The 14,486-nt window shown below is 42.5% G+C and overlaps 1 protein-coding gene across 1 annotated transcript in view; it reads right to left on the reverse strand.

Annotated features, from left to right (window-relative positions):
- Positions 1–14,103, reverse strand: part of LOC104168974 (serine/threonine-protein kinase PAK 1) — an 18,353-nt gene extending 4,250 nt beyond the window's left edge. The window contains exons 1-6 of the mRNA XM_009709763.1: positions 13,899–14,103; positions 8,049–8,149; positions 6,478–6,625; positions 5,314–5,351; positions 3,254–3,370; positions 2,755–2,929 (exon numbers count right to left, since the gene is read on the reverse strand). Of these exons, the coding sequence (XP_009708065.1) occupies positions 2,755–2,929; positions 3,254–3,370; positions 5,314–5,351; positions 6,478–6,625; positions 8,049–8,149; positions 13,899–14,088 (769 nt within the window). The 5' untranslated portion in view covers positions 14,089–14,103. The remainder of the gene's footprint in view (positions 1–2,754; positions 2,930–3,253; positions 3,371–5,313; positions 5,352–6,477; positions 6,626–8,048; positions 8,150–13,898) is intronic.
- Positions 14,104–14,486: the final 383 nt, after the last annotated feature.

Genomic DNA, 14,486 nt, shown 5'->3' on the forward strand with positions numbered 1-14,486 from the left:
AATTTCTGGAAGAAAAAAGTATTTACAACATTTCTGTACCGGCACAACCGTAGCCATTCCAGACCCAAGGACTGGGTTGCCAGACTCAGGGGAGAAGCTGGAGAGACTCTTCAGAGCCAAACCTCCCCTGGCACTGCGGTACTGCTCTGGTTTTGGAGAGCAACCCAAGGCAATCTCAGCTCATTTTCCCCTAATGTGGCTGTTCAGCCAGAAGAAAGTGTATTACTGCATCCCTCGGAGGGAAAAACACTTTGCCTGACGTTCTGCAACATGGGACAGCGAGGGGCCGCTCAGGCTCAAGGTGGATTTGGTACCCAGAAGGAACACAATGTTTTCTGTACAAGGGGAGGGAGCTCTCAGGGCGAAGGCAGGCAGTGGGCAGGCCGCACAGATGCGCTAGAGTCCTGCAAGTCGCATGGCAGGTTGCCAAGGGGTAAACTGGAGAATCTGACAAAAGGAGCATCACTGAAACTCAACGTTCCCTGCAAACATTAACTGACACTCATAAGATCCCTACGGCAGGCAGGAATCGCACCCTTTTTAGGCTGAAGAAATCAGAGTCAACAATTCCTAGAGCTCAGCTGGGAGCAAGTCTCCTCTCTAACAGCATCAGGGTGGCTAACAGGATGAAGGGATGCAGAGCTGCATCGGAGTTGATGTTTCCAAGTCACTCAAGCTGCCAACATATGGTGCTGCTTTCACAGGGGCCTATGGCTGAGCCTAAACAGATGTATATTGGTAAAAAAAAAAAAACCAAAACTGTTCATGGTCATTAGGCCAAGAAATCCAGTAGCAAGCAGAGTAAGAGCAGGCTATTTTCAGACACCACTGGAGAGCAGCCAAATCTACAGGGTTTAGGGCAGACAGAGGTAAAGGAAGGGAATATGGTCCATGTTTGGAGAGGAGGGCGGGAAGAGAAATCTGACTATATAAGATCCACTGTACAATTACAGAAGCAATACTGTCTGCCCTAAGGACAAGTATTTCTGGACAAATGTTTGTAAGCTTTCCCTCAAAGCTTAACACAGGCTACAAGTTCAGATTGCGAGACAGGCAAATGTTTCCCCAAGGCAGTGACAGGACAGAATGCCGCGGTGACAAGAGGGAGTTGCAACTCTTACCCTGTTTAATCCTCTCATGTGTAAAATAGTGTAATGTTTCCTACCTTCCAAAAAGTCAGGCGAGGATTCATTAATGTTTGCACCAATGCTGCATTAATGCTAAGAGGTAGAGATTTATCAGCTTCCTTTTAACCTTTGCACAACTTCAGTATGTGTAAATACACATATGCTTTAAGATTTTAGTCATTTTCTTCGCATGTCAAACCAAAACATGAAAAGGTTGCATGTCTTTGCACAAGTACAACTCCACTGCCCTCAGTGGAAAAACATCAATTTACAACAGGATTAAAACTTCATCACCTCTTTCTCACTAGCCGACATCTAGAAGCTGACACCTAAGAGTGGCCACTGAACTTCACACACCCCCATGTATTTATAATGAATCGCCTCAATGCTAAAGAATCAGTTCAGGACTGAACACTACTCGCTGGAGCAAGCAAGGTGTCAGAAGGTACACCTGCCTCCCAATACTCCTGAAAGTAACACTTGCGTTTCTCTTCACTACTAAAGTGAGTGTATTTGTATTAGAACAGCACTTTTTTCCTGCTACAGTCCCTGCTTGCCCTACCTGGTCACAAAAATGGCTCAAATCCTTAACTAGTAGGACCTTTGTACCGTTAAGTAAGTGAAGTTGCTGTTTTGAAACAAGGGGTATGAGTTCTCCAATAGCAAGCAGTTCCAGTTAACACGCCATCCATTCAATTTAGGCTTTATTTAGAGAAATGAGGTCCTCAGATGCCATTTAAAATTTTTTGTTTGTTTGTTGTTTTTAAGTTATAGCCTCAGATTAAGTTTTCCTTCATCTAGCTACTTGTCTTTCCTTCATAAAACACTGACCTTTTGGGGTATACCCTGAACCAAGGAGGCCAGCCTGACCATAGAGATGCTAACACAATTCAGATGGACTGATAAGCAAGGCATGTACATATGTAACTAATACAGAATTAGTAGTTTAAAGAATTAGAAATGCTCTGCCCTAACAGACACTGGCCCAGGCTGAGGATAGCAATCAACTGCACAGAAGAGCTGGTTCAGCTGTTGGATATGCCACAGCACAGCCCAAAAATACCAAGCAGCAGAGGAGCACTTGAAACGAAGGTAGGGACTGTTAAAGACTCTACGACACAGCAGAGAGACATGATGAATTTTTCTCAGAAACCACCACTGCTGTGGGTACCCACACAATGTTAAGGCACTTCAAAATATCCAAGTCACTTTACACCACGGTATTGTGGAAGGTGAACTTGGGGGTGCATTAATTTTCTCTCCATCTCTTAGACACCTTATGTCTAATGTTTCAATAGAATCATCCATGCTCCAGAGCTACAAAATATCAAGGTGCGGAACAAATCTCAGACTTCATAGTTAAGTAGGTGTTACTTACTCAGGGCTTGGTTTGCAGAGCCTGAGGATCTGTAACTCCCCAGGGACTTCAGTTGGCCTCACAGGCACTCAGCATATGTTATTGCTCCCTCCTTACTTCTGCCCCCAATTTTGGCACACAGTCACAACACAATGACTTCAGTAAGGGATCTCAAAATGGGAATGTCAAAACATTTCAGCTTATTAAGATTTTGAGAAATCAACACAGCAGGACCTGGAATTTAAATTTTTTTTCAAAAAAAGGACGTACTTAATTTTTCCAAGATCTCTTCATCTGACATTTTTGGCTTTTTCTTTTGTTTCTCCGTGTTCCTGACCAGCATGTCGGGTGCCGTTGTGCTGTTTTCCGAGGGAGAAGAAATAGGAGAGGTGGCCACATCTCTGGTAGGAGGAGGAAGCGGGTCTATCACAGAGCGGGTATATATCTAGTTTTGTTGAGAAAAACATACAAGTCAGATGAAGACTTAAACACTTCTAGTCATCCTGTTGTTGCTCTTGTTGCTGTCAGGGATGCATTTCTGTAACTACTTTGTTAACAACTGATATCACTGAGCAAGGACTCTCTTGTCGCCCCCACAACCACACAGGTGATAATATGAAGGTGCTCTGCCAGAAGGAATGGCTCCCACCTCCTCCCTCAAGCTCCCCAGAAGGGCTCAGCACCACGCCATGCAGCGTGGATGAAGAGTCACAGTCAAGACCCAACTGTGTCTGCAGCGGTGGGGGCTGAAGAAAATATTTCTGCTCACAGATTTTGTGTGTTCAGGTCGTGGAGCTATCACTGGGGGTGGAGCTGCATCATCTTCATCATCTTCATCTTCAGACACTGAAGGCACTGCAGGGGTCTCAGAGACAGCCTTCACATTCTGCATGTGGTTACACAAATAGCAAAAATAAAAACCCAATCGCTTGTTATAAACAAAATCACAAACATTGGACTAAGTTCCTAGCAGAGACTGCACTGAAGCAAATGCTGAAAAATAATAATCAGAATAGGCTAGCAAGTTACAATATCTGAAAAATTCAAACCTTGAAGATCCTGAGCCTTCATGGGAAATGGAGGGGCAGTTCAGCACTGCCTGACACAACTGCTCAGAAAGAGCTTGTCATCTGGCTGTGCGATGGCAGTCCTCTTCCCAAGGACCTGAGACCCACCTGGGCACTCTCACTGCCTTCCCAGGACCCACTCGGCAGACCCAGCAATTCTGGGGACAACATCTGGGTTTAGAAATATCTGCTCCTATTTATGTTGCCTCTTTTTTTTTTTTTTTTGCTTGCTTCAAACCCCAATCATGCAGATTGGAGGATTTCAGTCTTTAAATGTTCTAATTTGCATCAAAATCTTAATGTTTTCTCTAAATGTTGGGAGGTCAAATTAACATCAGCTGTAGTATTGTGACTGAGAATTAAGTAATGAGAGATTTTGGAAGAAGAATCTGGTAAAATCTTTCCAAATATCTTTAAAAATTGCTTTCTGAAAGAAAATTTTATGAAAAATAGGAACTTTTTTTTTTTATAAGTGGTTAAAAAAAAATTATCTGGGACTTTTCACAATACTGTGATTAGAAATCAAAGCCACTTTTATTTAACCTTTTAAATTTGAAACTAGATTTGAAGTTCATGGCATCCTTTACACTATAAACATTTCAAATAAACTTGGTGAGATCCTCAACCCACTAGACCATTTCTGCTTGTGCATCATCAGTTCCCTAAGACAGGCAAGGGAAAAAGTATTAAAATAAAGTTCTATCTGAAAGAGGGGGGAAAACATTGTAGTATTTCACTGAACCTAAAATATGTGAAGTCACCAGCATCCTGACATATAGTTGCTAAAGTGCACTCAACATAACACAAAAGCTTAGCCTGTTAGAAGCAACAAGAAAAACCACCTATGTACCGGGAATTTCCTGAATATCGCCAAAATTAAAGGTTACCCAGTGACTTCCAAAAACATCAGGCCATCTCAGTAGACTGGTAACTACTGCTTTTTTCACGATTTACTTTAAAATCCAATAGCGTCAGGTATTCTAAACTCCTGAGGGTTGACATAAAATGACATGTAATAATGGACACTGGCAGAAACGTTCTCCCTTTCCACAGAGAGTCTGAAACAGTCAGATCTGAATACAATGCCTCTGGAAGGGAGCAGAACAAGCCAACTTTACATAATGGCATGGCAGTAAGAAAACAAGAGATGAGGGAATTGTGGGGTCTTATGAATCATCTTAAAATTGAAAGTTTTGTTTCCTCCATCTCACATGCACATACAGAAACGTATCGTGTCTCCTAACACAGCAAACAGGAGCAGTGCCTGCCCTGGTAAGGACAGAGTAAAGGTCAAGCAGAGAGGAGGAGAACCTTTTCTTTCCTTCTCTGCTGGAGATTAGTCTGGTTAATCAACACTAATCAACATTAGTTTTGGTCAATCAGACCTTGCAGGTTAGTAATTAAACTTTGTTATATCATGGATGTTTATGGAGACATATAAAGCCCGACAGCAGAGCGGTTATCAGATTCTAGGTACAGGAATAGATCGACTTATATGAAAACAAAACTATTTCTATTCATTAATTTCTATTCACAAATTCACTATTCACTAACAAAAGCTACTTCTGCCTATTTGATTCACCCCCAGTTAAAAAAAAAGTGAAAGTAGCACACCTGTTTTTATAAATGTGTATTCTCTATACAAATACGTATAGTTCAGATTTTAAAACATGAAGCAAACTAAAAGTTTACGTGTAGTTAACTACTTTATACAAGTTTTTAAATCCCCAAACTCGAGACAGAATGTGAATATATGGCTTACCAATGTATTTGATGAATTGTAATCCTCTGTCGATTTATCTGAAAGAGACCGATAGTAATGCCATTATAAATGAGTTGTAAACGCAGCAGCAGTGAGAGGAGAAAGGGACAAGCTCCCTTCAGAAGGGTCAGGAAAAAAAGGCTGCTCCCTAACCTAGGCATTACCTTCAGCTCCCCAGAACAAGCTGACACCCAGCAGATACGGGAATAGAGGGTAAAAAATTCTGCAGATAAATGCAGGGGCCCCAACTCCTGCTGCAGGAGGGTGGAATTTCCCAGAGCAACAGCTGAATGAATAGTGTCCTCCATCCATAGACACAAAATATTTTCAATGGGCTAAGTCACCAGCAGAGGCACTGCCTAAGGCCTGCAAGATGTTCAGTCTCAGCCACCTAAACTTCCTGGAATCGCAAGAGAACCCCATGAGTCAACTAGTGGGCTTCTTGTTTGACTACCCAGGCACATATGGGGAAGATTTGTGCTTTTATCCCTGCCTGGAGCCTTCCTAATGAATACCAGTTCTGGTGACATAGCTCTATCCCCTTAAAAGAACGAAAGCAGGGGTTAATATTTAGAAAGGGTAGGAGTTACAGTTGAAAGGGAAAAGGAGTGGTGGTTGCAGGAGTTCTCCAGTGCGGAGGTAATCCACACAAAGAAGGCACAGAACCTTGGCAGCTTTGATTTTTAGAGGAATTCAGTCGGCAGTTATCAAGCGCCTAGCAGCTGAGGGGTATTCCTCCATCACAGCACATGGGAGCAGAGAGACCCTCAACCCCATACATCCATGAAGCAACATCCACATCTATGCTGGAAACTGAAAATGGTGCAAAATTTAGCTGCCCGTTTTCTCCAGGGATTTTCATCCCTGGGAACCCAACACCAGCACTCTGGGATCTGCCTTCCTGATGCTGGCTGTAAGCTTCAAAAAACCTATGTGTTTTGGGGATTTTGCCAGCTGGCTGACCTCCTCTTTTGCAGCTACTCTGGGCATCAGGATTAACAGAGCAGCATTTTAAAGGCAGAGGGGTGCTTGAGCAGCCAGAGAATCTCATTCACATTTTCCTTGAAAAGACAGATCTACTTGTTGATTAAACGAAAGAAACTGCACATGCAGTGACTAATGGAAAGTTGGACAAAGCAGCTGTATGAGACAATCACCACGTACCTGTGAAACTCATGTACTTCTGGCTGTTGGAGATCTTCTTGGAGTTGTAAAACTCCAACACGTCTAGCACTGCCTGGGGGTTCTTCTTCTGCTCCGACTTAGTGATGTTGGAAGTCTGCAGTAAACGTGCCCATTGCTCTGGCATTCCCTGTGAGGAGATGGACCTCGTTAGCTCACAGCTAGCCTAATGTGGTTCACAGCACACACACACCTCGCCGCAGTTCTGCCACAGTTTCTGGGCTTACACAGTGCTGTGATGGAAATAGGGAGAAAAGAGGAGAGGAGAGGAAGGATAAAGAGGCAGTGGATCGATAGTTTCCTAGCCACCGCCTGTGTTACAGGTCACACATTCCTCACATGGACATGAAAATGCCACTCTGCTCACGGGGCTCTGGGTGAGTCCCAGGTCCTTTGAAGACCAAAACTCAAAAAACAGAAAGGAGCAGACCCAAACGCTGCAGTTCAGGAAGCGCCTCAAGCAAGAGACAAACCCCTTTATGCACAGGTATACACATATTTACGTATATCCAAGGCAGACTATAGAAGTAACATACACTGTATAGCATCTAGCCCAATAGGAATGCAACATTCCTTTGGGTCTTCTTGTGGCATGAGAGTTCTTTGATAACAGTGGTTTGGTGGTTACTGTAACCAGAGCTGGGAAAGCACACGTTAACTTCATATACGAAGCTCAGAATTTCATGATAGGGACATCATTTCAGCCAGAAAATAAGTACATCTGGAATACAACCAGACTTGTGCCTTTCATCAACAGCAAGAATAACAGTTTGTATAGACGAAGTGGCAAGTGACTGCGATTCTTTATCAATAAAGTTATCCTCCCTGTTCAAAAGGATGGCTGGATACACCACTCCGGTAACGTCCCACCAGTACATCTAAGTTAACCTGAGTAAGTCTAGAGGCTGACACGCAAACCACAACTGTACACATGACTGAGGTTAGGAGAGCAAAATCCCTGAAAAAGGAGCAGATTAAAGACAGGTAAAAAGAGCTTGCTCACAGACAACTGCTGCTGCTACGAAATACTGTCTCATAATCAAATTAAGAAAAATAATCCGATGAAAAACAACTCTGTCTTCATAGTATTTTGCATGTCAATTAAAGAAAACATAAAAGCATGTGACATTTAGCCTTAGGACAGCACATACATGTTCTGTCATAAGTAGTTAAGCACAGCTGTGTCTCTCCTAAAGGAGAACTCTCAGAGCCTCACTTGGAGGACACAGGCTATGCTGTAGACCTAATCCAGATCTAGAAGAGGAGGGGAGGGGAAGGAAGGAGAGATATACCATGTTTTGCTGGCCACATCAGCCAAAAAAACAGGAAAGGAAAAGTCTGCTGGCAGCCTGGGCTCCTGGGATGTGCCAAGTTTGACAAACAGTTTCTCATCAGGAATTAGTGGGTAACCTCTGCAGATGTGTTTCAAAGGAGATCAAATTAGACGATGGTAATAGCCTTTCCAGCATTACTATATAAAAGATTAATGGGTCCTGGCTCCTCCCAGCAATAAAGCAAACCACATAGTTCTCTTTTCCTCCAGATTCACTTACTGTGAATTCTCCTGTGACTGCATCAAACCCCACATGAATCGTGTGTTCAAAGTCTGAAGGGAGGGAGATCTCCGGCCGCTCTTTCTCTTTCTTTTTATTGGCTGGAAGAGAGAACAACAATCACAAAAAAAACCCATTCCATAAATCCCTCAAGAATTGAAGTCTCCTCAATAGCTTCCAATTTACCTACCCAATCAGGACCCCCTTTTGCTATACTCACAGGATTTTGATCTGTGGTAGACAAACAGCAAGTTTAAAAACTTTGTTACCTCACTTAAGAGCAGTCACAGCGAGCAGACAACAAAAATCAAAGTCCTGTAACACAGGTCAGGCGTAAGACAAGGAAACTCATACTTTGGGTATGTCAAGTATCAACCGGTAAGGCTAGACTCAACAGCACAAGAGCTATTTACCCAAAATATTCACTCAAACTTATACAGGTCAGAGTCAAAAGCACTACAGTGGCAGTAAGTGGAAGGTACACAGTTTTGAACACATTTTTTTATTTGTTGCTTTAAGCAACTTTCAAAAAAATATTATGTGCTGTTAAATATATACTCACCTCTCATATTAAGACAGGGAAAAAATTAACTACAAATATTGTCGATAAATTGTTTCCTTCATCCTACTTCCTCAAAACAGAGTTTATGAAGAAACCCAAATATAGCATGTGTGCTTCTGCTACAAAATCTTACATGAGCAAAACCATTTATATTTTTCTGCTCACAAAATGAGTTAAATGTGGTTTTAATAACAAGCTTTGAAGACACAGAGCAAGAGGGCAGAATCTGGCAGGTAAGGAGTAGAAGTCATGAAGAAACAGGAAAGGAAATAAATCAAAGCAGATGCACCCTGCAAATTTTAAAGTCAGGTCTTCAAACAACATTATCGTTATGCCTTGGATTAAGTTCATTCATATTAATGACATATTAAGGACTCTACCTTCCTTCTAATATTTACTGTATTCAAGAAGTTGAGATCAGTTTAAGGAAGAACCACATTCCACTCAGATTTGCTGCTGCTTGCAGTTATACAATAAGCAGAGCCAGGAGAAGGTGACTAAACCACTTATGCTTCCCAGCTGCTACCTTTTTTATCTGAAGCCAAACAGAATTGGTTTCATGGCTGACATTCCCCAGTGCATTTTTGGCAACATGAATGCCAAATCCCAGGTATTTCAGAAACCTGTGAGGCTAATGCTCAATATTGCAATTATTTAAGACGCTGCTGGTGTTAGCTGTGTAGAGATGGTCAGGGCTTGCCCCAAAGGACTGAATCCCGTTTCCTTCAGTGCCAGCTCTGGCACTGTTCTGTGTGTCACTACAGAGTTACAGTTGCACAGAGTAATTTTGGAGAAAGAAAAGGATCAGATGCTCCATTTGGGACACGAAGATGGAACAGATTGTTTTCGATCCCTCTTTCAAACAAAGGGGATGGGGTAAGCTGAATCGCAGAAGAGAGAGAGTTGCCAAGGGGAAGGAGAAGAGAAAGCTGCCGTGCTGGAGGAGCCATCACAGAGGGGGCAGCTAGGAGGAGACAGAAGCAGCTGCTGGTTAGCAGATGGTGAGCATCTGCAGCACAGAGGCCTGCCAAAAAAGGAACAAGCAGCTGCATCCAGCAGGTATATAGAAAAAGCTGCATGCACTAGCAGTGGATAGAAAGCAAGAGGAAAAGAGATGCAGAGCGAGCCATCAGAGGCACCATATTCTACAGGCCTGTCTACAGGATCAGCCCATTCCTCCAAGCCCAAGAGTAAGGTGTCAGCTCAGTCTAGAAGCCCATCACTCAGGTGAGGAAGAAGAGGGCATCTGTACTAGCATCAGTGTGCAGGAGTCCTGCACGGGTGATGCATACCCATACACGGTCCAGGACTGCCATGGTAGATTTCAACATATCCCTAAAAAAGCTTAAGGGCATGAAGTTGCTGTCCAGAAGTCAATACGTTTAGGTGGTTTTTTATTTCTACATTCAGACAGCCTGAGCTCCCTGCCACACACCTAAATCCCAACAAACTTATCTGCAACCAACTGTTCCAGAATCCATTCAACCAGCTAACTGAGACAACTGCTGACCGCTGACTTACCCAAAGCAGGAGACGATGGCCTGAATGAGCCTCAGCTGCACAGAGCAGTAAAATCAGTTCTGGAAGGACTGATTAAATAATGTAATGGCCTCTGTCACATCAGCACTCTAGCTCTCTGTTCATGTTCGACACATAGGTAGAGAGTTTCAGCATGGCTACACCACAGTATAGAAACAGATTTTTCTGCATTTATGATTTATGTTGGTTTTATACCCCTGAAATAGTTAATGTTCTCCCAATTACCTTAGTTTCCTGCAACCATCTCCTACAGCATCTCAACCCTTTCCATTTTCCCTGATTCTCAACAACATTTTGGGGCAGCTACCACAAACTGATGCTAAAATCACTTTGCCTTAGCAATAATGTTACAGCAGGTGAAACCATAATTGCTCAATACACTTTTTTAAAATCTGCCTGCCTGCCACACTCAGGGTTTTATAGCATCCAGACTGAATTCACCATCGTGTGAACACATGTGAAGCTGGCAGATGAATTCAGAGATTTTCCTCTAGCAGTCTCAGAGGACAATGAACTTCAGAAGCTTTTGATCCAAAATCTGACAGATCTAAAAGCCTAAATATATTAAACCATTAATAACATAGTTGCCTTTTGTTGCAGATATTTATGTCATAGCAGGAGGTATAAAATAAAAAGAATTAAAGAGATGAACACTTCCAGTCTTGCTAAACACTTAATCCCCCTCTATAGTGATTGTATCATCTTTGCAATGAGTCAAAAAGCATTGAAGAATCTCAACTTAAAAAAAGAAATAAAAGAGAAATCATATATCTGACTAAGAAGGCGCACCTACCACCAAGTGCTTTATTCCCACAACCACCTTACCACTTTCTCATTCAAAACCTCACATTTGACCCGGTTACAAGAGCCACCCACAGTTTCCTTACTTGAGCTGCAACTAGGAAGCACGCTGTCCCACTGTGAAAGAAGCCCGTGAGCCCATCCTGAAGTATACTGAGATGAGAAAGGTCTTCTCCACTGGTAATGTTGAGTAAAGCGCTCTCCCTGTCACCACGGGAAGGGTTCCTGGGCGCTGCAAACTCATCTTGTGGATAAAACCCTGTGTCTGTGTGAACCTGCAGCTGAGCTCAGCAAAGCTCAGAGGAGCTAAATGTGCCACATTCAAGTCAAATTCGTACCCTCAACTAGGACACTGATGAGCCCTGAGCCCAAGAAACTTCAGATGTTGCTTTCAACAGGAGTTGTGAACAAGTCATGCAAGCTTTGCATCCATTTGGACAGGACTCACCTAGCATCAGGCTGATAGGTTTTTTTAAATAGCAGTTTCGGGGTATAGGCTGGGACAGAGGAAATCAGGACTATAAATGACATCCTAAATTTTGCAGGCAAAGCATGACACCTCCAGAGTAGCCTGGCAAGGGGACATAGCTCAATGGAAGTGTGCAAGCATGTATGAGGCCCAGGATTTAAGTCCCACGTATCCTTTACACCCCAGCTCTGTTCATGCACAGGAGTAGTGCAACAGAAGAGATAATTTCCAAAGCCCCTTCAGCTGGAATTGCCCTTCTTGACCCAGCAACCTAGTAAAGATGTCCTCAAGATGTCCCCCCTTGTTGGCCTCCCCTCTAATCTGGGCCCACAAGCTCTCAACAGGTCTGTCGCCTGCTCCACCACAGGACTCCAAGTGTTTGAGCTGCACCTTTGCATAAAGCACAATCCCTTCACCATCTTTCCCATCCATCCTTCATAAAGTGCCTGCTCCAGTACTGTTCCCTGCCCAGAGTAAAGAGCTACCACTTCTCCGAAGGGATTGACAGCATCAACTTCAGCAGCTCTCAGGCTACAGCATAAAAGCCCACGTCGATATTTGCTAGCAAAATTAACCGCTGAGCATTTCAGATCTCCGCAGGCTCTTTGCGACCCCAGCAGAGGTTAAACACAAATCACTGGCTTCCCTTGGTAAAGATCCAAAGGTCACGAATTTGCCCCAAATTACATTCCTCTAACTGAATGGAAACCAACCCCCCTTTAATCCAGCCAAACTAAAAAATAACATCCAAATTATTTCAGGCACAAACCAAAGGAAGGTGCCTGAACACCTAGGAATTTCATTAACGTTTAAGCGGCATGAGGCACTGGGAATTTAGTTGTCATCATGAGATTAGAAGAAGTTTTCATAAAATGAAAAAAATCAACCAATCTGAAGTGAAGGTGACAGTGTTAAGGGTATTTTTTGCTCTAGAGAAATTATAGGACAAAAGCAAGCATTCTCATTCCGGCAGGTGTATTGCAACAGAAGGCTCTGCTGGGCTTGGCTAAACAAAAATCTCTCATGTCTTGAAGCATCTGCCACGTTGGCTAATCTTCAGTAAACGCAGGCATCTTCAAATCAGTGGCAGTCTGTCTGCTGATTTTACCCAAACCGTTCACTTTTGCAGCTCTCCTTTAAAATTCAGTTCAAACTAGCATTTTAGGTTGTATTTCTTTTACTCTCTCATAAGTTCCAGGTGATTTCTTTGTTCTCTGCAACTGTTGAGCCTATAGATTTTAAAACCTCACTTCCCTAAGTAAGCCAAGACAAAAATCCTGCAGCTTTTTAGGATTAATACTCATAATTGGCAAGTTCTAACCGAGATCCGGCAAACTGTTAACACTGAGTTCATAGGTTTCTGGATTGCAGATTCAAAAATCCATATTTGTAAAACAATCCAAAGTTGCCAAAAGTATCAGATAATAATAATAATGAATACTGCAATATGTGGTAGAAAATGAACCTGTATCTGGCTTATTTAAACTAGTGAAACTATTACTCCAATTAGACTTTTTGCTAACAAAAATTAAGGAGGCAGCCTCTCTCCCAAAGCCCAGGAAGCTGAAGATACCCAGGCTTGACTTTAGTTACCCAGTGTCCAGATACCACTGCACTGCAGACTCCACAAAAAGTTGATGTATTAGAAAGAAGAACTCCCCAAAATAGGTCAGATAAAAAGAAATCAGCACATATTAGAGGATGGTGATTTTTCTTTTCTTACGTCACTTCAAAAGATCCATGAGAGAGAGAGGTTTAAATCCTGGCCTTAAAAATTAGAATTTCATGTACAGTTCACAGTTCGTACCTCCATTTCCATCTGTTACAGACCCTGTAACACTAGAAAATTCCTTCAGTTCACAAGAAATGTGCAAGAATTCGCAGTAACGGATTATTTTTAACAGCAAGCAGACAACGCCTGATGCAAACACTAGAACAGAGTAAATGACCATGCAGTAATATATGACAGGCCTAGCAGGAGATGGCCTGTTAGTCATGCTTAACTCAAATTATTTGTTGTTTAAAACAACAAAACAAGCAAAAGACCCCCCCTCTGCTCCCCACCAAAGCAATTACCAATGCCAGCTTTAATTGGTCAGCTTGTAATTAATACAAAAATGTGCGATTTTCAAGACCATTAAGGACCAGTCAGGCTAGTTCCAGTTTTCAGGGACACTGTTCTCATCATTTAAGTGGAGCAAAACTTATAAAAAAAAAAAAAAACAAAACAAAAAACCAAAACACCAAAAAAAACCAAACCCAGGCACAAAACGGAGTAAGCAGGATGGAATAAATACAGCAGGATTAATCGTTGGAAAAACCAGATCTACAGCCAGCACCTTATATACCCCAAAATGACCAAACCTGTTGTGCAGGAAACAAACACACATTTTGAAAAACTAAGCATCAGGTGCTCAACTAAGGTCATTCAGAGCAACATTCACACATAAGATTTAGAACAAGAGACAAAATACTGTACTTTTATCCCCTGGTAAAATAGATCGGTAAAATCGGTCCTTCCTCTTCTTCTCTTCCGGGTTCGGAGGCAAAGGTTTAGAGCCATGGTTTAAAGTCCCAGCATCTTTGCTTCCCGATCCAATCATAGTGCTGGTATTTCTCATTGGAGGAGCAGGCGGTTTGTCTTCTGTTTCAACTCCATTGTTAGACATCTTCAGTTGGGGAGGCCGTTACTAGGAATACAACAAAGAAAAGAAATAAGAAGCCTCATTTACTTATTTTTTGCAGACGAGAATCACACACTGTCAAACAAACCACAGACAGGTATTTGCAGACTAGCTTGTAACCTCCTATCAACCCAATGTCAGCACAACAAATTCTACTCAAGCTCCAAATTTTTTCTGTTAACAGGACTATGTTCAAGCGTTTCAGTTATTGATCATTAAGAAAAGCCTGTTTCAGGATACAGCAAATTCTCAAGCAAACCATGGAGCAGAAGCGTAGGGTGGAGAGGCAGAGCAATAAATACAAGGTAGCAAAGAACAGGGATACTCGAGAGGAGCCAACAAGTTGCCAGGCTCGTAAGACCTCTCAGATCCATGCTAGTTCC

The sequence above is a fragment of the Cariama cristata genome, unplaced genomic scaffold, assembly GCF_000690535.1.
Source record: "Cariama cristata isolate BGI_N322 unplaced genomic scaffold, ASM69053v1 scaffold5631, whole genome shotgun sequence".
Lineage (NCBI taxonomy): Eukaryota > Metazoa > Chordata > Aves > Cariamiformes > Cariamidae > Cariama > Cariama cristata.